This window comes from Martes martes (assembly GCF_963455335.1).
Source record: "Martes martes genome assembly, chromosome: 14".
In the NCBI taxonomy this organism is placed as follows: Eukaryota; Metazoa; Chordata; class Mammalia; order Carnivora; family Mustelidae; genus Martes; species Martes martes.
This window is the reverse complement of record NC_137902.1, coordinates 31008621-31033434: the sequence shown is the minus strand read 5'-3', so window position 1 is coordinate 31033434 and position 24814 is coordinate 31008621. Positions and strand designations below refer to the sequence as shown.

The following is a 24814-nucleotide window of genomic DNA, read 5'->3' as shown; positions in this document are numbered from 1 at the left end:
TGGCATTTCATAACATTTTCTAAACAGACGAGGTAGCCATCCCTGGGCCATAAACCGTTGCACAAAGTAAAAAGCACACTTTATGCTTTCCATTCCATCTTTACCTCAAAGTAAAACATACACATAAAATCATTTAAGTTAATTCGATTCTGAAATGAGTACTTCCCATTTGTCTTGTTAAATTTCCCTTCCTCTCCACCCCGGGATGCACAGAGGATCTGTACCACTGTGCTCCTCCACCTCACATCTGAGAGACGGGCCACCTGCCTCGTGCTTCCTCAGCCAGCTGCCATCACTGGGAAAAGCTCTCCCATTTCTGAACTTGTCAGAATTCTCTAAATTGCCTCAGGAGGGCTTTGGATACACATTATCACGCCCCATTATGGAAGGAGGAGTTTTCTCTTCTACCTGGTCGAGGCGTCCCCCGCAGTCACGTGATAGGCTTTGGGTCTGTTTCAACAGGTAGCAGTGGCAGGAACGTGAAGCCCAGAGAAGATCGGGGCCTGCTCCCACCCTGGCTTCACTGACTGTGTGACCTTGCACAAAACTCTTTCCTGCTCTGGATTATACGTGCGCAATCCATAAAGTAAGAAGGGAGACAGGGGCAGGGTTCTTGACCTAAGGCCATGGATGGGCAACCCTGTGTGTGTGTGTACGTACGCACTCCCATGCATTTCTCTGGGAAGAACATCCAGAGCACAGATCAGATTCCCAAATAGTCTGTGATGCAGAAAAGATCAAGAACCCCTGGGTTTAGATGACCTTCCTATCCTCATATCCATTTGGGGGTTCCCTGTCTGACATTTAAGGAACCACGAGTCCTGAAAGTCAGTCCCGAGTCTCCTATTCTTTCCTTGTTCTCCTAGCTCATTTGAAAATGCTCAACTGTACAAAAGAAGGGAAACTCCACCTATTTTGCTGGTGAAGCCGGTGTGTCTGAGGTCCGTTACCACCACCCTGGACATGAAATCAAAGCCCCACCTCCTGCATGTCTATAAGCAGGTGTTGTCTGTTGCAATCAGACTCCATCAAGCTTTTCAGCCAAGACGTCTCCCACATTTCCTAATTGGATCCTCAATTCCTCCATAAGGTTGGAATTCTCAAATGTGAGTCCATCATTTTCTCATGTTTCTGACTTCATGCCCTTTCCTTCCCCTTACCACAGTTGAAGAAGCAGAAGGGACAGTGATTGAGAGTCTGGGCCCCGGATCCAGGCTGCCCGAGTTCAATTCCTGACACCACCACTTATTAGCTGTTTAACCTGGGCCAAGGCATGAGGACTCCAGTTTCCTCCTCAGTAAATACAGGGGATGGTGCCTATGCCATAGAGTTATTGTGAGAATTAAATTACAGAATATATAGAAGAAGCTTAGCATATAGTAAATGCTCAGTAAATATTAACTAGTATCATTACTAGCTTTTTCTAGTTATAAAAAGAACAGTGTGATAAATTATTACACAACTTTGCTTTAGGGCATAGTGATGTAAAAGATCTTTGGTTCTCTGAAAAAAGGTAAACTGCACAGGCTAAATGTCCCCCATTTCTTACACCCCCAAACCCAAATCAGGCTCCAGCTGGGGTCTGCTGGGCTCACAACAGACTGTTCTCAAAGCCCAAAGGCACCACCGGGAATGCAGATGTGAAGGCACACCCTCTCCCCTGCTCACTTGCTGTGCTGGAGGTACTATCTGTTTTCCAGTCTCCTCGCCTTAGCTCCGTCCTTGGGGGAAAGACGCTTTTCCTGGGACCGCTCTCATAGACTCCAAACTCTACTTTCCCAGGCAGGTGCTGTGAGTGCCGAATTGGGACGGTGATCTCCAAGTCTGGAATCAGAAGAAAGAGAGATAAGCTTCAAGGCACCTGCGACCCGCCAAACTGTTCATCTGCTCCCTCTCCACCCGCCTCCCTGGCCTGAACCTGGTGGGTGCCTGGCAGGAAGGGGAGGGGAGGGAAAGGTAGGGAGAGAGTGTGGGAAGGGGGAGGGGGCCCTGCCCAATTCAACACTGAAACTCCACAGACTCCCGTGTGGCCATCACTAAGTGACAGAGGAGAGGGGCGGAGGCACGGCAGAAAGCGAGACCAATGCTACCACGTCAGGCAGAGAGCCTGAGACTGGGGAGAGGTCTGGGGCTGCAGCTCTCCCACTTTCCAGCTGTGGGATGTGGAGTACTTCCCTTTCAGAAGGAGGACCCATGAGCACTGTTGATCCTAATAGCTGGTTATCCTGTGCACCAGCAGAGTTCTAGGAGCTTCCCAACACCCACAAAGTAAACATATTATCACCATTCCCAACGGAAACTAGTTCAGAAGTGGAGTAGCACATGGCTGGTAAGTGGGACAGCTGGGACTTGAACCCAGGCTCCTAACCACTACTCATACGGCCTCTGAATCCCTCAACAAATGATGGGTGCTAGGTGCGGAGTCTGCAACTGACAGCAACGGCCCACAGGGCTAACGAAAGTAAGTCCATCAGCCCCATAAAAGGTTCTGAGACTTGTGAGGCTGATCAGTGGCTTTGGACCCGACAGACTTAGGGAGAGATTATTCCTTTGCTCTGCACAGCATTAAATTGGTCTCTTGACTGGCTTAGCCCTGCCCAGTAGTTGATCTTCAATCCTCCCTAGATTTCCACCCTGGGTTCTAGACTGAGCAGAACAAAATATCTGTGGGGGCCCATTGCCCACTTCTTCCCCAGGAGAGTGTGAACACCTGGTGAGCTCGCATCACAGGGCTCCCGTCATGCCCTGATCGTTCCCAAGTCCGGGTGCAGGGCCTCAGGGAGAGGTGTGAGCTCCGTGTACTTTCCAGCCAGGTGCTCTTATCTCCAGGGCCCCACATCCTCCTCCGCCTCTCCTCTGCTGTAGGATGGGTGCGGCCAGGGGTTCAGGGAGTCCAGGAGCAGAGGTGGCTCCTCGAACCAAAGCCAGCGTCTACCCAAGAACCACGAATAGGGAAACGACAGCCATAGGAAAGAGGAAGTTCGAGGACAGGGTAGACCGAGCCTATGGGAAACACTCCACACAGAGGATGCCACAAAGCTGGACTGTGGTTTGCGTGGACCTCACACGTGCCTCATCCTGGAGACGGGTTCCAAGGGCAGTGTTTGGTCCTAGTATTAAACCAGCTTTCTAGGTCTCAGTGTGACACAGATCTTTCCCACAGCCTCAGGCTTTCCTCATTACCACAGCGCAGTGCAAGCAGCCTCCTGAGCCTGGAACCACGTGGGCAGAGACCCGCCGGCTGTTCTGCACCTGGGTGTGGGCCCAGAGCGTCTTGGGGCCCAAACGGGTGTCAGCCTTTTATTATTTTTTTTTCCTCAGCTTTGACCTAGTATTTTTTTTTTAACAACACTCTCTTAAAGGGAGGTTCTTTCTTATCTGCTTAATTCACTTCGAGGCAGCGATTTCCCACCCTCAACCGGTACTAGGAGGAACCGTTTACTTTCTAGGAGGAAAGTAAAATACACAGGAAAAAAAAAAATAGGAGGGGCACCTGGGTGGCTCACTGGGTTAGAGCCTCTGCCTTCGGCTCAGGTCATGATCCCAGGGTCCTGGGATGGAGCCCCACATCGGGCTCTCTGCTCAGCAGGGAGCCTGCTTCCTCTTCTCTCTGCCTGCCTCTCTGCCTACTTGCGATCTCTGTCTGTCAAATTAATAAATAAAATCTTTAAAAAAAAAATAGGAGTCAGAAGTTCAAAAAATCAAGTAGAGCCAGTCTATCAAAACCTGATATTCTTGGAAGAAAGAAACAATGCCAGGAATAGCAACCAGCACTATATTGCACAGTACTTTTCCCGGAGCATGTCCACATGGGTCATTATGCCTGCTCTGAACTTCACTTCTTCCCCGTGAACTTGGTAAGTCAGATACAACCATGGGTGAGGAAACTGAGGCACAGAGTGGTTTAAGGGATTGTCCTGGATCATAAAGGGATGCAGTGATTGGAGTGGAGGGACGGGAGGCCAGGCTGCTTGGCACCTGGCCTGCTCCTCCCCGTCCTGCCGCAGATGAGCCCCACACACACCCAGAACACAAATACGGACTGTCTTCATTGGGGTGTCCAACAAGCCACGGGCCGTGCCAGCCCCTCTGAACTACATCATCCATGTTCTACACCACCCCAGCAAGAACAAAACAACTCCCCAAGGCTGAAGAAAGACTAGCACGTTATTACGAATAGAATCTTACTTTTTAATTATCCTTGGTATTCTAACCCAAATCAAAGGAAAATAGTTACCGCTTTTCTTTCCTAAGGCAAATGAGATTTCTAAATAAACAGAGATAGCCCTTATGTTTAGAATGGGCTCCGTTCCTAGAAAAGGTCTTTTAAGCAGAAATGCCATTTGTCAACCCTAATTTTCCTACAGATCGATGTTACCCAGTGTCACTGGTTTTTAAATGCTTTTCTTTTTTCTTTTTCTTTTGGCAGGGGTGGGGAGGAAGTAGAGTTTTGTTTTGTTTTGTTTTGTTTTTTAGATTCTATTTATTTATTTGAGAGACAGAAAGAGAGAGAGAGATTGAGAGAACAAGTGCAAGGAGGGGCAGAGGGAGAAGCAGGCTTCCTGATGAGCAGGGAGCCTGATGAGGGGCTTGACCCCAGGACCCTGAGCCGAAAGCAGATGCTTAACCAACTGAGCCATGCAGGTGCCCGGGAAAGCGGAACTCTTTCCTCTGGTGAAAACAGAAGCTCCATATGGAAAACAGATTTTTTCTTTTTTTTTTTTTTTTTTAAGATTTTATTTATGTATTTGACAGACAGAGATCACAAGTAGGCAGAGAGGCAGGCAGAGAGAGAGGAGGAAGCAGGCTCCCTGCTGAGCAGAGAGCCTGATGCGGGGCTCGATCCCAGGACCCCGAGATCATGACCTGAGCCGAAGCCAGAGGCTTTAACCCACTGAGCCACCCAGGCGCCCCAGATTTTTTCTTTTTTTTAAGGAGATGCAATGGTCAAAGCAGAGTAGGTTGCCCTAAACCTGTCACAATCCTAATCTCTTCCCCTGCATTCCCCTACCCCACCCCAGATACCCTGTACTTCCACAAGCACACACAAGCAGCACTGGGGCTACGCAGTGAATATAACATGGAGCACAGGGTCCAACTTCCAAACTGCCTGAGGCTTTCTCTGGAAACTAGATGACAAGCACCCCTCCCCCAAGGGGCTTCCCCCAGACATGGGAGCTTGTGCATAAATGCCCCCACTTTTTGGCCCCTTCCACGGTGCTCTCCATTGACTCCCAGTGTCTCCAGGGACAAGAAGCTCCAGTCTCCACAGTGGTAACTGCATTTTGCTGGTCCCCTCTCTTTTCCTCTCTCACTTCCCCACTGCCCCTGTGTTCCCCGGGATCATCTCCCACCACAGCTCTTTGCTCTCAAATCCTTGTCAGGGAAGAAAACGTTCTAGAAATGGATCATGGTAATGGTTGCATGGTATGGATGTATTTAACACCACTGAATTGACATTTAGGATCAAGGATAAATTTTATGTTATGGGTATTTTACCACAATAAAAAACAAAAACAAGGGGCGCCTGAGTGGTGCAGTCAGTTAAGTGTCTGACTCCTGGTTTCAGCTCAGGTCCTGATCTCAGGATTGTGAGATTGAGCCCCGAGTTCGACTTTGCATGGATCACAGTCTGCTTGGGGCTCTCTTTTTGTCTCTCCCCACTGTGCTCTCTCTCTCAAATAAATAAATAAATCTTTAAAAAAAGTGAACATGAAAGGAAACTTTTGGGGCTGATGGGTAGAACATTCTCCCTATGGGGGAATGTGGTCCCCAGTTGTTCCGGTCTAGCGTCAAATTAGATATGGTTTGATTTTCTACTAGTTATGACATTAATCAAAGCCCCTAATGTAAAAGTAAAAATACTTAACACCTCCCCCTCAATCCTAGCCAGAGGGTCTTCCTCTTGAAGAGTAGAGGGGAAGGGAAATGAGGGCATTTAACCATGTTCCTTTGAAAAAATGTAGACTTTGACCATTCTAGCGTAACGACACTGACGGGTATCACTTATTCAGAGCTGATTAGCTTTGGGTGAACTTTGTATAATGTTCCAAAACCCAGGATTCCAGGACTGGACCCTGGATGGTGAGTCTCAAACCAGCGCATGCTCCCTGGGAGGCCCTGACTGAGAGGATGCCAGCTGCTGTGCGGGTGTGTGGTCCGTAGGGTGTGTCCATGTGCCAGGCATCTGCGTGAGGCCCCAGCTGTCCCCTAACTTGTTCGATCCTCACAAAACTCTAATGGGGGAATCATTTTTATTTGTGCCACTTTGTAGATGAGGACTGAGGCTCAGTTGGGGTACTTATCTTGTCTGGTTCCCAGGTAGATGGGAGGAGCAGCAGCTAGGAACTTGACCCCAACCCTGAATGCCACAAGGTCCGCTCTGGTCCCCTTTGACTCTTCACCATGTGTGTGGGTCTTGCTTCCGCGTCTCCATTGTCTGGGTGGTAAAGGTGTGAGAACACCCAGTGGGCTCAGTTCTGGACCCCTGCTGCCCAACACTCGTAATTCCAACACTACAACTCTCGGGCCTTCAAACACTCACGCACCACCAAATCACAGCTTTTTTGAGGCTGTCTCTGTGTCAAAGTGTGAAATGTTTCATTTAATCAAGGCTTCTGTCTTTGGGTTTATGCATTCTAGTTTTAAAAATCACCTCATCCCTTTTCCCACCTAGAACATATGGTCTGACCTGAAGATTACTATGCAGATCTTGAACCAGATTTTCTGCCTTCTCTCCTTTCTCCTCCCTTCAGCCGGGAGGGCAAACACACGTGAGCTTCGGTAGTGGAAGCACGCATGTAAAATCTAGTCACCCAAGCAGACATCTTAGGATGACCTCTCTGACCTTCTGCCATGGTTATAACCTCTGTATGCCTCTTTTCCCAAATGGTCAAAATCATTAATATTCAGTAGGCTAGTGCCATTTGCAAAACACTGCGCTAGGCATTGTGGGGCAGGCTCTAGCTGCGAAAATCAGACCTACACAAGGAAAAGACTAACTCATAAATTACCCAATGGTAAAGATCTTGCCTTACGGGTCTCTATGTCTGGCAGAGAACCTGGGGCTCAGTTAGGTGTTTGTGGAATGAATGAATGGTGTTACCAAATATTTTATTCTAGCAGAGATTCCTTGAGTCCAATCAAAGTACTTTCCTACACTCTGGGTATTCAGCAGAGCACAGCAGAGACAAGCTCATGCTCTCAGGGAGCTTACGGTAGGTGGTGGTAGGGGAATAGGCCAGAAAATAACCAGGAGAATAGGCACATAATTTCAGTCTGTGATATGTGAAAAGACTGTGAGTGGCACAGTGAGTGGCAGAGGGTCACTCTGGAGAGAATGTGGAGAAGGCCTCTCTGAAGAGAAGTTACAGCCAAACGCTAAAGGAGGAAAGAGCCAGTCAGTGAAGACATGGGAAAAGTGGAGGAGGGACAAGTGCAAAGGCCCTGGGGAGGGCTGCTCTTGGCTTGTTAGAGGAACAATAAAGGAGTCCCTTGGGATGAGAGCACAAGGTTGAAAGGGAAAGTGGAGGTCAGCGAGGTGAGCTCAGGGGTGAGACCACGTAGGCCCTCTCAGGCCACAGTGAGGAGGGTGATTTTACTCTGGGTGGGACCAGAGCCCTGGAGGGTTTTGAGCAAGGGACTGGTATGATCTGATCTTTTATTTTTAAAAGGTCACTGGCTGCAGTTAGGAGGGTTAACTCCAGAGAAATGAGAGTGGACATGGGGAGACAACTGAAGAGGCACCTCATTCATCCAGGAAGAGATGATGGCGGCCTGCATGCAGCTGTGACAGGGGAGACAGTCAGAAATCATCAGACTGAAGATGCATTTTGGAGGCAGAACCTCTGGGAATTGATGGTTTGAATGCAGGAATGAAGTAACAGCAATCAGAGGCAGCAAAAGAGCAGTGCTGGATGAATGTAAGGGATAGTAGGTCCTATAAATACTCATGTAGGGAAGGGGGTGCAGTGGCCCAGGAAGGCCTCACGGAGCAGGGGCTGCCGGCTGGGTCTTGCAGCCCAGGAGTCTTCACACAGGAGAGAAAGAAAAGGCATGAGCAAGGGGCCTGTAGGAGGAAGATGTCATTTTTAAAGACTGGGGTGTCACCTGTCTGGCCAGGGTCATGAGAAAGCAGGCTACTGATGGCAGTTGGAGACAGACTGTGGAAGTTATAGACAAACTTAGTCCTTTATTTACTGGGGCTCTACTCAAGATCTGAGAGTTTCTGGAAGGCTTTTATTGCCAGCTGTACTTGGTATAGGCTGGCCAAAATAAATCATAGAGACCCACCATGCCAGAGGTTCTTGGTAGAAATATTCAACGTAGGCAAATGCCCATCACTGCTCAGGGCTAGCGGTGCCGAGAGGCCTGGTCCTCCGTGTACACAACTGGAATGTGTGGCCCTGCTACTGGACCCCTACTCCACCTGGAAGGAGCCCTGCCTCTGCTGGGTCCTGGCTTCTGAAGCACTGTGTGTGTGGACACCCGGGATGCCATTCCCTGCTTCATTCAGAAACAGATACTATGTGCATGAGATTATCTCCTTTCTCTGCTCAAAAAACATGTCTTCCTAAATGCCAAGGGGGAGAGACAGGTGCCTGGGGAGAAAGTTTTATCCTCCTCTTTGAATGAGAGGATGGGAGATGCAGAGGTCAATCCTTTCATTTCCTTGGTGACATGTCTTATGGGTCGAGTACTAGAGACACAGAATAAACAAGACAGGGGCCCCTGGGTGGCTCGGTTGGTTAAGCGTCTGACTCTTGGTTTTGGCTCAGGTCATGATCTCAGGGTCGTGGGGTGGAGCTCTGCCCCGCACTCTGCGCTGAGTGCGGAGCCTGCTTAGGACTCTCTCTCCCTCTCCCTCCGTCCTCTCACACCCCACATGCTCTCTCGTGGAAAAAAAAACAAGACAAAGCCATTGCCCAAAAGAACCTCAGAGTACAGTGGGGTACCCAGAACTGTAAACAGGGTGACAGGCACGGGGCAAGCACTCTGCCCATTCCAGCCACACCAGAAAGGAGAGTTAGAAACAACAGATGCCAGCAGCCCCCACAATGCAGCAACCCCAAAAGCTACATACCTGCCTGCTTCCCTGATTTTTGCTTCTCCCTTTGTCTTCGGGTGATGCTGTCTCTCAGCCGTTTAAGATTTTCCTGGAAAAAAATTCAGTTCATTTTCAAAGTATATACGAGAAATAATACCCCCTGGGCATTAAGAGTTTCTTTCAGATTTTATGCTGTTTGCAAGATACATTCCATTGCAATAACATCTCCAACATGCAAATGAGGCTGAGCGCATTTGCCATTGGCCCCTAGAGAAATTCAAGTACTCGTAGAAGTTGTGCCTGAAGAGCAGACCCCTTTCCTACAACGAAGAGTCTCCCCTCCACTCTAGTTCCCACCTCCTTCCCAGCCTTATAACCCCCCGCCTTCCTCCTTATAGGCTCCTTTAACAAGCCAGTCCTGTAGTGTTTGCAAATACTCCATGCACCTATCTGTCTCTGAGACCCTTTGACCGTGAAGGACGATGATTCCTCCCCATCAGTCTGTTCCAGGTCTGGGTCAAGGTCCACCTTCTGCCTTAAGCCTCTCCAGACCACACCAGGCCTTAGTGACCATAGAAGCCACATGGCCCTGAGCTATGCGGCCTGGCCCAGCTCATTTGTGCATGTGTGTGGCCTTGGGGTGTGTGTGTGTTGTCTCTTCAGAGAGACTGTACACTCTTAAAGGCCAAGACACCAGGCCTTATAGCTTTCCGCGAGCATGCAGTCGGTCTATCAGTCAATGAGCAAATGTTGAATAGACATGTGAGGGCTGAAATTTGTTGCTATTTTAGTAACAACTACCTCAAAGTATCTGAACATCCGAGAGAAAATGCCCCAGGGACTAACATCTAGACATCCAGAAAGGTCCCCTGAGGGAGCCACAGGCCAGAATGGGAGGGGTGTTTGGACTGTGACTATAGCTGAGACTAAGCTGGGTCCAGAAAGCAGCAGGGAAACACGAGAAAGTGTGGGCTGGGCACAGCTTTAAGGTCTGACAGAGTGGAGGTGGGAGGAGTCAGCAGCAAGGAGATCCACCACCTAGAGACTATGTGGCAGGCCCCACGAAGGTGCCAGAAGCTGGCACTGGAGGGGATAGGAAGGAAGGAGCCGATGCAAAAGGAAGGACATCACAGAGCAAGACCAGCAAGACACGCACCTGGCTGGAGACAGGGGAGGGAGCGAGAAGAGCCCAAGGGATGGAAAGTAACAGTGCGGTGAACAGAAATAGGGAGCCAGGAAAAGGAAGCAGCCCCAAGGTATGGTTTGTTGCTGGACATGCTGCAAGTTGTGAGCGCCTCAGCAGGACACACCCAACTGGTGGCTGCACCGGTCCACAGGTGGGACCGGAAAGGGGACACGGACTCAAGACCACCTGCACAGAGAAGGACCTGAAGGGAACCTGGGTGGTGCCCACTCACGGGAGGGGAAGTGAAGGAGACAGACAAGTGGATAGAGGCATAGAGGAAAGGGAAGATGGGGGCAGCCCCCAGAACAGTCTTTACAACCACCGGTCCCGGGATGGGGGATGCTCTAGAAATACCCGGAGGCTCTCAGGGCACAGAGTAGGGTCAGCTACCACGGGCTGGGATTGCCTGCCATGTCAAATATGAACCCCCGTTGTCCGCCACACCCAAGAGTTCTAGGCAAGTTCATGGGACCAGGAGAAGCCTCTTGGCTACAGACAGAGACGGCTAACATCTGCTTTGCGTTTACTGAGTGCCCGGCATGCTGAGTCCTTTACATGGTTTACTTTGTCCAATGTTCTCCCTTCACATGTGAGATGGGAAACAGAGGTACAGAAAGGCCGAGGTCATCCAGCACCAAGTGACAAAACAAGGATGTGACTCGGGCTGCTGGGCCCCAGAACCCTGGCTGCTCTTAACTACCGTGCTCCGTGGGCCAGTGACCGGCCAGGAGGAAGAAAAACGTTGTTTGCCCAAAGCGAGGCTATCCCCGTAGGACCGCAGCTTCCCTGCGTCTCCTGAAAGAGGAGGACCCCGGGTTCCTGTCGGCACTGGAGCACCATCTCACCGTCAGACCTCCAGGAGGAGGGAGGCCGGCCGGCAGAGCAGGGGACCCTCTTTCAGGGAGCACTAAGAAGGCAGAAAGTGTGGTGAAGGGAACATAGACCCTGGCGTGAGAAAGGACTCCTCGGCCTCACCACTCTCCGAGCCTCAGTTATCTGTAAAATGGGAACAACAGTACTCCCCTTGCAATGCACACTATGAGCAACAGAAGAGATTAGGTCATTCAACGCTGAGCATTGTCAGTAGACTGCTGGCCCAGCTGGACAAATGCTGCTCGATGACTCACTACTCCCACGCTAGGGAGACAGGACTCCATCTCTGCAGTAGGTTGGTGCTGGTCCCGCTGCCCCTCTCCCCAACAGCAGGTGTGTCAGGTCTTCTGAGGACAGAGGAGAGAATACACACCTTCTGGGAAGCACCATGGGGAGATGGGGAGAAAAAGCAACCATTCTGATCCTGCCTTTCCCTCCACTTCCCAGGTGAGTGGTCTTGGACCTGTCTCCTAACGCCCTAGGCACAGCTTCTTCTTTCTAATACGAAGGGGCTGGACCATGGATATGCTTCCTAAGGTCAAGTCTGAGTTCTTCCGATTGCTTTAAACTGTGCATGAAGTACACGTATGGAGTTATATAGATTCTTACAAAAATAACAGGAGTCTTGGGTGCCTGGGTGGCTGAGTCAGTTAAGCATCTACCTTCGGCTCAGGTCATGATCTCAGGAACCCTGGATTGAGCCCCGTGTCAGGCTCCCTGCTCAGCGGGGAGTCTGCTTCTCCCTCTGCCTGTCGCTCCCCCTGCTCATGTGCTCTCAAATAAATAAATAAATAAATAATCTTTAAAGAACAAAACAGGAATCTCCTCTAGGAGCCCCATCCTCCAATCCCAGTCTCCTGAGTGGTCACCCTAGGGATGGCCCTGAGGTGCCGTCTCCTGACCTCTGGCTCTGCTTTTGTATACATGCCTACAGAAATACCATTTGTGTGTGAGCACGCTCTAATGTGGGTGGTTTTCAGTCTGTGACTTGTTTTGTTGTCTATTTCTTGGGAACCGTCCAACTTCTCTGAGTTCAAAGGTGTGACGGTTCTGTGGGAGTGCTGGCACTAGGAGTGGAGAGAAAGGCTCTGAAAAGAATAAAGGCCAGAAAGCCAAAGTATAGGGCCACAGGCAGAGGGAAGAGGCAGCTGAAAAATTAGGGTTGACAGGTAAGTCTTTGTTCCTGATCTCTAGACTCACGACAACCGGCAAAGCCATCCAGCTCTCAGCCCGGGGGCCGTGTGGGGACAGGCGACAGGGGACAGACATATACATGCATGGATTCACAATGACACTCAAAACACCCATCGAGGGCCTGGCCACAGCAGCACACAAGACAGTGCTGACCCCATCCTCCCCTCTGCCTGGTGATGAAACGGACCCGAAACCCACCAGACACAGCCGGTTACCTGCTGGAAGCGGAAGGACTCCGACCGCTTCTTCTGGTTGAGCTGCCACTCTTTGAAGTGGAGCACAGCCTCGTCCACGTTGACGATGCCCAGCTTCACCTGCTCCTGGAGGGTGATCAGCTGCCGCTGGCCTGGTGTTTTCATCCCAGCAAAAGGGTCATATATACTCGACTGAGGCCTGTCCCTCCATGGTCGGACGAGAGGCTCTGCAAAGGATGGCAAAACTCAGGGTGATGGCTCCCTGACCGGGGAGGGCAGGCAGGCAAGTGGGGTTAACGAGACTGGTCACGGGCTCAGGAGGACGCATCTCAAGAGAACAATTCCATATGGAATGAAGAAGCGGGGCATAGGACAACGAATCAGGCAGGGGGAAGCAGCTAATGATTTCAAAGCCTGTTACACTAAAGTAGACAAGGCCACAGCATTTAAGGAGGCAGGAACAGCACCCACTGGGCAAGTCAACAGAACCCCCCAAACCTGAATGACCAAGAAGCCATTAGACTAGCATTTCTCAATTTAGACACTATTGACACCTTGGACTGGAGAGTTCTTTGTTGTTGGGGGGCCATCTTATATGCTGTAGGATGTGTAGCCTCATCCCAGGCCATCCCTCTACCCACTAGAGGCCAGCAGCCTCCCCTGCCTCAGCTGTGACAACCAAAAATATCCCAGACATTGCAAGCATCCTCTGGGAGGCAGCACAGAGGTTGAGAACCACTGCTTTAGACTAAAATCCACTCCCAGAAGAGAAAATACAGGAAATTCTAGGCAGGATGCTTTCCCCAACACGCTCCGGTCCTTTACTTTCCTCTCTGCCTCCAAGCTGCATGGGCACCATGACTGTGGACCCATGGACATGAAATGCCCAAGAAGACTGGAATGTCAATGGAACCAGGATCTAGCTCCAGTGTTACCAGGTATAGATTAGGTGCTAAGTGGCTCTCCTTGGGTTGTTCCTCTGCCAACCTCTCCTCCACATTACAAAGTCATGGTTCTCTGCTTTGGAGATTCTCAGGAAGCATGAAGGCAACCCCTCTCCTTCTCCAGGCTGTGAGCCCATTAAGTTCTGTGGAGAATGAGTTCCCTGCAGACGTGATCAGGCCACTGGGGCTTGTGAGGATGACCTGACATTTTATTGCTCATTTCACGCAGGGCTATTTCTGATTCTGAATTTCTCTAGCAGAACCCTCTCTGGACGTTGTGATTCAGGGAGAGAGCAAGAAGGAAAACGAGAGAGAACTTCAAAGAAGTTCATCTGTCGTTCTTCCCAGCCATTCACTCATCTGTCTATACACACCTACAAACCTTTCTCCCAGACTTGCCTTCTTCAAGGCTGTCTTTAATTGTGCTGGAAGATGGGGTGTGGGGAGAAAAAAGCATATGCCAATCAATTCCACTCTCCTGCTACCTAAGTCCTTGGGATGCCTTCTAAAGCTTAGACAGCGTCCTGTCTCCTTTTCATAAGAATCCTCGATGGGATAACATTGAATGTCTCTCTTTAGTACACGGAAGTTAATTAAGGAAAAAAAGGAGTGCGTATCTCCTCATACTTCCCAAAAAAAGTCTTTTGAGGAGGTAAAAAAAAAAAAAAAGGAAGAAAAATGTTACCCAACCACAAGCAAAATGTCTCTTAAATAAAAGTTGAATGAAAGTGTTGCGTAGCCAGTACAGCTGGCGTAAGTAAATAGCAGGTAAGGCTGTATCCTTAGATAAAGCCTGGGGGCCAGGCCACCCACTTTCATCCTGTTGGCACAAATCTCACTATTTACACTGTTTTGTGTGCTGTCACAGATACGTTCTAGTGTGTTTGTGTTCTCAGTATGATCAATCTGCACACTATTCTAAGGTGCCCCAATCTCTTCTCCTCTCCCCTCACCATCAGTACAGACCATGCAAGGTGTCCCCTGGACCTCTCTGTGTTTCAGGGCTGAGGAGTCGTTATACCTGCAAATCACTGAAACACGAACGCTCCCGCCACCTGGAAGTTCAGGTCAAAAGAAAGGAAGCTGAGCACGTGGGACTTACCTCTCCGGATGCTCTCTGAGGAAACGTAAAAATTCCCAGGCCGCTCTTGACTTTTTTCTGCAAAAACTATGAGATAAAGAATATTCTAGGTAAAAGCCAAATCAGATTTATTTCTAAGGGGCTTCATAATATTTTAGATATTTACTGGACAAAAGACCAAAATCTTATGCAAAAATGGAAATGGTGGCTCACATTTTGGGCCACCATATGCAGTTCTGTAAAACACACCTCCCATAGGAGGCAGCTATGGTGCCAAAACTAGAGGGATTACGGAACGAAGGCATCCCAAACAGACGGGGTCTCAACACCAGAAAGACAAAGCCAGCCAGAGGGTATGATGGATCGTTAAAGAAAAGGGTAACACGGACAACAACATGAGCTGGGCCTGGAGCACCGTGAAACTGGAGAATAAAAGGAAGTGCAACTCAACATGTCACCAGGGGCCCGTAAGACAGAACTGGGAGCAATGGAGCAGACACCATGTGTGCACACCAGAAGGACTTAGATGGAGTCAGTCGTGAGCAACAGTCCTACCACTGCTAATGGGGAAAACGGAGAAGGGACAAACGCTCCCTTGGTGGTAGAAACGCACAGGTATGAAGGCTCCCTGGATTCAAACCCTGCCTTGGCCACGTAGGAGCCACGTGATCGTGGACAAGAGGCTTAGCCTGTCTTTGCCTCGTTTTTTTATCTATCAAATGATGATGATAACAGTACCTTCCTCTCTAGGTTGTTGCGATGATTACATGAGTTAATACATGGAAAGGGCTTAGAACAGTGCCGGTCACGAGGAAGCACTCAATGTTAGCGAAACCTTGAGATGGATGCCAAGGGCACAGGGGTCCTTTGGCCTTCTAGTGAAATCTGCAGAGTGCTCTACAGTTTATAAATGTGTTCTCCCATCTGACCCTCACAATCAGGCTCTGCAGAGTATTTTAGAGATTATTATGATACCTGCATTGATGTTTACATGTATCATTATGAGACCCGTTTTACAGATGAGGAAAGGAAAGATAAAGAGAGTGAAATGACTGACCTCATGACCCAGGCCGGGACACAAACCCAGGGGTTCTGGCCTCCAGGCCACTGTCCTTTTTGTCATCTCCTGCCTCTCTTTCCTCTGCTTCCCCAGTTGCCTAGAAAGTCCTTTAGGGATCTTTGGGAATCACCCATGGCCCTGTCCCAGCTCGCCACAATGAGCCATAACACTAACGCTCTCTTCTCTCCCCGCTTCCGCTTAGGAATTATCAATATATATTCACTTAGAAGCAGCCCTGAGGACAAGGATCCAGAGGCAAAGAGTCAACATGCGGAGTGACGGAAGTGAGACGGGGAAGTGGATGAAGCCATACAGGGTGTGTAGCCAGTAAGTTACCAGGGTGGGCAAGCTGGGGAGCTCTGGAAAGCAATGTAGAACACGCATCTCAGAGTTCTTCCAGCAGAAGGGAAGGGATGCTGGGGTACTCAGCCACAGCTCATCCGTCACTGGCTGCCGGGGCTCAGAGGTGTTAATCCCCCAGCCTTCTAGCCTGCCTTGCAAAAGGGCAGAGGCGGCTCTGGCTTCCCGAGAACGCGGTCAGACTAAGAGACATGGGTTCTGACCAGCAGGGAGCAGCCAGTGGGCACAGAAATATACAAAGCTGTGGGATGTGTGGAGAGCACCAAGAGTGTCTGCTACACATGCCAAAGAAGCTGTTACCCAGGGGAACAGCAAACCACAAGCACAGGTAGCACCTGGCTGTCCATCATGTCCCTGAGCTCTAGTCCTACCCAGCTTAGGATGTGCCAGGTTTAATGACTCAAAATCAAAACTGAAAAAAAAAAAAAGAATGCAATATTTGAGATAGAAATTTTTTGCTGTTTCTCTGAATTTCACATGTAGCTGGTCACCCTGTACCTGGGGCTCTGATTGAGGGTTACTTTCCCCAATTTGTGATCTCCTTTTGTCACACCTCCCACAACTTCTTAATGCCATTAACAAGGGAATGGAGGTCAGGTGCACAGATCTGGCAATTCCGAGCTCTTACAGTATCTGTAATCCTCTCAACACATCGAGTCTTAAAAGAGAGCGAAACTGACAACGTGTCAGCATCTAACTGACATCCCAGGGACCACTGTGAAGAAGTCAAACCTGGCTCTCACCAGTTTGTATTAGTGTATGTAGGTAGACAGCCTAGCATAGTGCTGAAAGCCAGGACTGTGGAATCTTGTGTCCTGTGTTCAAATCCTGACTCTGCTACATGGTAATAGCCACCCCGTAGGTCTCTGTCTTCCTCATTTGTACAATGGAGACGATAACAGCCTTTACCTAATACATTATTGTAAAGACGAAATGACACATTCCAGATGGAGTACTCTTAGTAGATTTCAATAAATGTCAACTATTAAAAATTAATGATAGTAATAGTTTCAGGAGATAATAATATATCAGCATTCTTGCCATCTGGAGTAAAGGTCTGACTTCATACGGCAGGTGAATACGTCTGGGAAAGCCAGAACTGACACTGACCATGGCCCGTGGGCCAGCTCCAGAATCTGCCCTGAGTTCTAACCCCATCTCCTGGGGCTGGTTAGAGACCATTCAGAAGGGCACAGTCTCAGCACAGTGGTTCAGAAGGTAAGAGGACACGGGGAATTCTTGCCAAGAAGTCCCAAAGAGCTCGCTGAGCATCACTCCCTGCCACACTTGCCTTTAGAAATGTACGGCTCATTGTCAGGCAGGTGGTGAGTGGCAGGGGCACTGGCCTCGGGCCTAGGCACCGGCACAGGGGGTCTGTTGGCCAGGTCCACAGTAAAGGCCTCATCGTCATCCACCGTGTGATACACATCTTCTTCCGGACCTCCGTGGTGCAGCTCCCGCTCCAAACCAGCCATTCCCATGCTGTTACCTGGAAACACAGAGAAAAGTGCCTGAAAGCAATGACCAAACAAATTGGGTGATTGACAGTCATAAGAACGGAGTGAGTGACCATAACTTATTTGCCCAGTACTGCCCTTCAGCAAAGATCTTCCACTGTACCGTCTCCTGTATGAGCTACTAAGAACCCTATGGGAAGCAACTGAGAAAGCACTGAGGCCACCATCAGTGCAACGAAAGGGAGTGAGCACTAGCCTCTAGCATCTTAATTTTACTGCTGGCATTCAGTTATTCATCCCACTGGGACTAGAGAAAAGGGAGCATAGCCCCCAAAGCCAAAGGACCCTTGCAACCACCCCCTGGTGCCCGGGCAGCAGCATGAGGACAGCCAGGAGTCCTCGCCACCAATGGCTCCAGCAACAAAATGACCACAGCAAATCCTTGCCGTAGACTTCCTCTGTGCCAAGTGCTGTTCCAAGTATATTACCCGCATTGTCTCCTTAGACGGTGTTAACGATTCTGTGGAAGAACTACAATCATTCTCATTTTGCAAATGAAGAAGCTGGGCCCTTGGGGATTTAAATAATATGCCCATAGTTACGTAAAGCTGATCGGCATCCAGGAAAGCTGGCTCCAGAACCTGTCTCAACCTCCATGCTCTATGGGTTTTTTTGCAACCTTTGCCCCCCACTCTGCCATCCATCAATCAGAAAGATGCTTGCCTCTCCCCCTCTGTCCCTGGGGTCCCACAGCCATAAGGTTTTTGCTGCCCCCTTCCTGGTGACAGGCTGTGATACTCTGTGCTGGGACCCGCTTACAGTGGGTTTGAGAATCTCGGCAGACCCGACCATATGCCATCGCCCCTCATCCACGTGAGCTGTGTGACCTCGGACACCTCATATACCCTTTCTGAGCCTGATTTCCCTCTGAGACCTATTCACAATGTACTGTGAGGACAAAATGAGACAGCAGAGGAAAAGCACCCAGCTCAGTGCCTACACATACTAGGGGTTCTCCTCTCATTTCCTTCTTCTCCCCAGCACCATGCTGCTGTCAACAGATCTTTATTAAACGCCTGTTTGAGATACAGAAATGCATAAAGCTTAGGCCTTCTTCCTACGAGATTTCCAATTCAGTGATTTATCAGAAGCTTTTTAGTTGCCTCTTTTCTGAGCTGTGGGGAGACCACTCTTGGCCTCCCTGTGTCCTGGATCCAGAAAACTCATTGACCAGGGGGTCCCAACTCATCCAGGGGCTCTGAGTTCTAATGCTCTCCCTTCGAGAAAGTTTCCAACTAGTGGAGAAGTTCCCACCTGTTCATCTTTGAACATCTTATACAAGGGCATGAAGAAATTCTGGAGAGGTTTGTCTGATGTTAACAAAATGAGGCATCCTGGGGGAGCAGGCGGCTACCCTACTAGTGACAATGATTCCCAAGGTGCCTGCCCCCTTCTGCTTTTATAGCATGAGAACAGCCATAGACAATAGTAAGTGAATGGATATAAAGTGTTCCAATAAAACTTTTTTTACAAAAACAGGCAGCTAGGGATGCCTGGGTGGCTCAGTTGGTTAAGCTGCTGCCTTCAACTCAGGTCATGATCCCAGCATCCTGGGATCGAGTCCCGCATCGGGCTCCTTGCTCAGCGGGGAGCCTGCTTCTCCCTCTGCCTCTGCCTGCCACTCTGTCTGCCTGTGCTCACTCTCTCTGACAAATAAATAAATAAAATCTTAAAAAAAAAAAAACAAAACAGGCAGCTAGCCAGGCTATGGTTTACCTACCATTACTCAGCACTATTCTTTCCTCTTCACTGTCAAAACTGCTTCTCCCATCCTGAATCCCATCCTCTTAGCATCCTGCTTTCTATGCCTACTTCATCAACAGACCCCACTCCCATTAATTGTAAATGACTGGACAGAGTTAAGAAATCAGCCACACAACTGAACACCCTCCCTCTCTGACCTTCAATGATAATAATAATGACAACAACAACAGCAATCATAAACCTTCGTTGCTTGCTCTGTGCCCAGCCCTGCTCTGAGGCCCACTAGACAATACATCATTTAATTCTCACAACATTCACCTGAGGACAGAGGCCCAGAGGAGTTGAAAGCTTGTCCAAGGTTTTCCAGCCAGCTGAAGGGGGAACTAAATACAGATCAGAGTTCATGTTCTTAACCATGACGCAAGACAGGCTCAACTTAACAATGTTTGCGTACACTCCCTTATGTCCTCCACCTCCTCCAGAAAGTTGTCTCCTGAGGGCACTTGATCACATTTCATTCTTCTCTGTGTCCTCTGGCCCAACATCCAGGGCACTGAGTAGCTCATAGTTAGTACTCAATAAACTTTAATCAAATAAAAATAAGCACATGCATTTTAAAATAGGTCTTGTTGGATGCAGCTTGTTTCCCAAATGAGTAGCTCCAGTGGTATGAACTCCTGGCCTACTGTGTCAGGCTGATGGGCAGCTCACGGGGATAGAGTGCCTTCAATCATGCCATATACCAGGTACGTGGCAGCCCATTCCATGAATGGAGCAACCGTCACGTGGAACCAGCCAATGTTCTTACGTGTGCTTCTCTTTCCCTCTTTTTGCTTCCCTGCTCACAGTTGCGAATTACCTTCCAAAAACTTGCGGATCATAGAGTCCTTAGTGGTCCGAGAGAAACCATCTCCGGGGATTGGATTAGATGTACCGGCTTGAAGCATTTCAACATCTATAAGAAAAGGAAACTAAGAGTTCAGATGTTGTTCTTTCACATAGGCAAGGAGATTTTACAGATGGATGTACAAGATTGGACGAATCAAGAGATCGTGAATCAAGAGATTCAAGAATTCACAAATCCATCCATCTTCCCACCCATGCATGCATGCATCCACCCATCTATCCAATGATCTATCTACTTAATAAGAACCCCCTGTGAGTGTGAGCTATAAAGGAGAGCAACATTCACAACTGTCAGGCCCTTTCCTAGACCACAGGACTCAAAAGGTATAGATATTATGCTCATCTTCATTTGAAACAATGGGCTTAATTTTTAAACGGATAACTATAGCATTGTTTGTAACAACCAAACACCAATGGGAAGCAGAAATAACAAAGAACAGATAAACTGGTTTACTCAAACAATGGAACTGTATGCAACAATTAAAAAGAAGATGTTGGAGCCACTCCTAGCAACGTAGTACCATCTCAACAGCATAGCAACAAGAACTCTATTTCTACGTCACCCACGGACATGATTATTTATAAGGAGGAAGAACACTGATCTTTGGTTTTCATTATTAAACAAGAACCCACAAAGACCAAAACCGTGTATGAAAACCATTCAGGTCTCACAGTAGCTTCTATTCTAACCCAAGTAACCAACAGTGCCCTATTACTTTATGACTCTGAAGTATCTGAAGTATGCTTTTTGGGAGTAAAATTTCAGCCTTATATTAAAAGTAGAGCTTTGATATTGTCAAAGATTGCACTCACTGAGTCATATCACACAATGAGGACTTATTTGCTTAGGCAAAATATGTAGTCTGAAGTGAATAGTATACTTTGAGAAAAAATGGTTTGAATTTAATCAATATACATACATATGCCATTTCCTTACCACTTTGATCTTTGGGGACCAGCTAAATAAAATCTGGTGGATTTGTATGAGGACTTCAAAGCAACTATTTATGTCACATTTCCCAAGAACAGTCACCGAGAAGAGGTCCTGGTCATGAAGTAATGTTAAGGATAATAAATGTCATATGACATAACCCTTGTTTTGAAACAAAATATATATTTTTTTTTTAGTTTTTTTTTTTCATGAGAGACAGAGAGAGAGAGAGAGGCAGAGGCAGAGGGAAAATCAGGCTCCCCACAGAGCAGGGAGCCTGATGTGGGACTCGTTCCCAGGACCCCAGGACCATGACCTGAGCCGAAGGCAGATGCTCAACTGACTGAGCCACCTAGGTATCCCGAAACAAAATATTTGTATATTCCTAGAAAAAAAGACTAGAGAGGAATATGCCAAAATGCATATAGTGGCTATTTCTGAAGTAGTATAGATTATGGACATTTTATTTTCTATTTTATATATACCTTTGTCTTCCAAATTATCTATGGTGGCTTTTGGGGCTTTCATAAATGAGAAAACTTTATTAACACTTTTTTTTTAAAGATCCAGATAATTATGATCAAATATATACAATTAGATTTTCAAAGCAAAAATAATTTCAGGTTATTAAAAAGATAAATTGTGGCTCACCTGTCAACTATCAGATTAACTGATTTTTTTAATTATAAAAAATGACAGATTTTAAACTTTCTAGGGACCAGACATTACATTATTACATAGCACAGCTCTTAGTTCCATACTCCTGTGATAACCAAAATATAAATTATATGACCATAAAAAAACCCATAAAATTGAATGAAAAATCTGCAGACTGGTATTTTTGGTATGATATGGTTTATATAAAGTTTTAAGGCCTATAAAACATTACATGCTGGGAAGGCTAAACATTGAATTCATGGTAATGGTTACCTCTGGAGAGGGAAGAAAGACAATTAGATTCCAGAGGGGGTTCATGGGGGGGCTATGATATGTAATTTTTTAAAAATCTGAGACAATAAAAAAAGAAAGAAAAAAAGAAATGCATACTCTTGATCAATCAGAATCTTTAACAAATACAACGTTTTAGAAAATCAATATAGTAACTATTGCCTCCAAGAAGGGGAGAATAAGATTGTTTTTGTATTTGCTTATATATGCAAAAAGCAGCTCTAGCAGTAGATGGAAAAAATTAAGATCAGCGGTTTCCCAGCACTCAAAAGATGAAGAACAAGGACCGGAGAAGGATTTTTCACCATTCACCGTTTTAGAGTTGAGTTTTTTAATCTAGTGAAAAAAATAATATAAAGAAATACAGTGCTTGGGTCATGTTTATGTTACCTCAAATGTAAGAAAAACGAATTCCTTTTTTCTACCTTTTCGGTTTATTGTTTCCTGACACGGCGGAGACATCACATGGGCTATAACGGACCTTGATACTCTCTAGTCCAAAGCTCTGCAGTTCCGAGTGAGGAACCTCTCCTGTCACCGCTGAGTTCTATAACGTAAGCCACAGAGACATCAGGGTGACAGAACTGATTCTGAAACATACCTGGAGGTGTTTTAATTTTAAAAATTAAGTTTGTGATAAGAACCGACACATAATTCATTCTTTAAAAATTCAAGGCCAAAGGCGCCCAGGTGGTTCAGTCAGTTAAGTGTCTGCCTTCCGTTCAGGTCATGATCCCAGGGTCCTGAGATCAAGCCCCGCATCGGGCTCCCTGCTCAGCGGAGAGCCTGCTTCTCCCTCTCCTTTGTCTGCCACTCTGCCTACTTGTGTGCTCTCCATCTCTCTGTCAGATAAATAAATAAACAATCTTAAAAAAAAATTTGAGACCAGAAAATTCTACTTATTTGAGATTTGCTGTTCAACTCACTGAGCTGTGGTTTTATTTCCCCCATGGAGTTAGAAAGGTGGGACGAAAGGTGTATGCCATAGACACTGTGTTACTCTGCCTCTAAACACCCCTACCCCAAACCCCACCCTCCCAGCCACCTGACCCTGACCCAGCCTACTTTTAAAACTCCTCATTCACACAGCAATAAAACACAGAGGAATCCATCTCAAAGTAAAGACTTGCTTGGATCAGACACCCTAGAGATGAGGGGAGGAAGAAATTCCACAGGCCTGGTGCTGCACCGTCTAGGAAATCACAGCCCCCTCAGACTCCAGCATCTCCAAGAACCTGGGCAGAGCAGCACCAGGGCAATTTCTTTTCTTTCTTTTTTTTCTTTTTTCTCTAAATTCAATTAATTAACATGTAGTGTATTATTAGTCTCAGAGGTAGAGGTCGGTGATTCATCAGTTGCATACAACACCCAGTGCTCATTACACCACGTGCCCTCCTTAATGCCCATCACCCAGTTACCCTCCCCTCCAGCAACCTTCAGGTTTTTTCCCCATAGTTAAGAGTGTGTTATGGTTTGTCTCCTTCTTTGTTTTTATCTTATTTTATTTTTCCCTTCCTTCCCCTATGATCCTCTGTTTCGTTTCTTAAATCCCACAATAGAGCACCAGGACAATTTCAATCACCAATAACCAAACCCCCCGGGGCTGGCAACACCAGAGTGTAAGTTTCACAACCAGCCACTCCCCTTGACAATAGTAACATAGTCACCCAACAGCCTAGCTATTTTTACTAACAAAGTTCAATTTGAGAACTGATTTCCACATCCAAGAGGACGATGCACAATTAAAGAAGCTACAAAGAGTCTTAGAAAAATAAAAATAAAATGTGGAAGAAACTGGCTGCAGCATGACTAGCCCTAGCTGGACCTGCCATGCTAATGTCACAAGGGGTATGATGACCCCCATCCTAATATGCTGGGGGTTTTATGGGTGAAAGCATTAAAAAGAAAAAAAGAATGAGCACTATTAATAAAACATATCAATATCAGGATCCCTTGATACAATGCACTGAGGAGGACACAACACCGTTTCTATGGTATTCTTCCAAAAATTCACAACCTCAGTCTACTCACAGAAAACAGGTAACCAACCCAAACCGAGGGGCATTCTACAAAATAAATGATTAGCACTTAAGACAAAGAATGACTGAGGGACACTTACAAATTGGAGGAGACTAAGGAGAAATAACCACATGCGTTGTGAGATGTTCTGTAGTCTCAGTATCTAAGATCCCATCAGCGTCTAGCATCCCCCTACGACGTGAACAAGGCCTAGAGGTCTGTTGGTGGTACTGCACCAATGCTGATTTGGCTTTAGTAATTAACGCTGCTGTTATACAAGAGCTAGTATCCGGGAAACCTGGATGAAAGGGATACAGGAACACTGGCATTTCTGCAATTTCTAAGTCTAAAAATAGTTAAAAATAAAAAGGGTTTCCTTAAAAAAAAAAAAAAGGAGAAAGAAGAGGAGGGGAGAGATTTGAAAAGCAGAGGAGGAAATGCAATGGGAAAACTAAAGAGGCACAGCCCCCAGGGATGACCTACATTGACCCTTTCCTGTCCACCTATGGACTATGTCACCTTCCAGTGACACCTGTGAGCCATGCACATTGGGTACTGTGACCCAGGTGGAGCTAAACGGGCCACCTGTGACAGATCTTTTTCCTTTGGTATCACGCCTTAACTGGACCTGCTAAATATCAGTCCTGTGATCTTAGCAGGTTCATTTCTTCTCCCTGAGCCACGCTGGAAGGGTGAGGAGAGGCTTGGACACTAGGGTCAAAATGCAAGGTTCCAATTTTGATTCTTCCACTCCTGGACAGAGGACTAAGACATCCACCAGTCTGACACCAAGCAGACTTCTTAGATCCATCTGTTGGTTCAGGCTCCCAAGACGACCAGGGGCCATGCTG

The 24814-nt window shown here is 47.5% G+C and overlaps 1 protein-coding gene across 1 annotated transcript in view; it reads right to left on the bottom strand.

The window, feature by feature from the left end:
- PIK3AP1 (phosphoinositide-3-kinase adaptor protein 1) overlaps positions 1-24814 on the bottom strand; it is a 114966-nt gene that overhangs the window by 12527 nt on the left and 77625 nt on the right. Inside the window, exons 9-14 of the mRNA XM_080823672.1 lie at positions 20019-20114; positions 17230-17427; positions 14540-14605; positions 12515-12720; positions 9083-9155; positions 1669-1824 (exon numbers count right to left, since the gene is read on the bottom strand). Coding sequence (XP_080679798.1) covers positions 1669-1824; positions 9083-9155; positions 12515-12720; positions 14540-14605; positions 17230-17427; positions 20019-20114 — 795 coding nt within the window. The remainder of the gene's footprint in view (positions 1-1668; positions 1825-9082; positions 9156-12514; positions 12721-14539; positions 14606-17229; positions 17428-20018; positions 20115-24814) is intronic.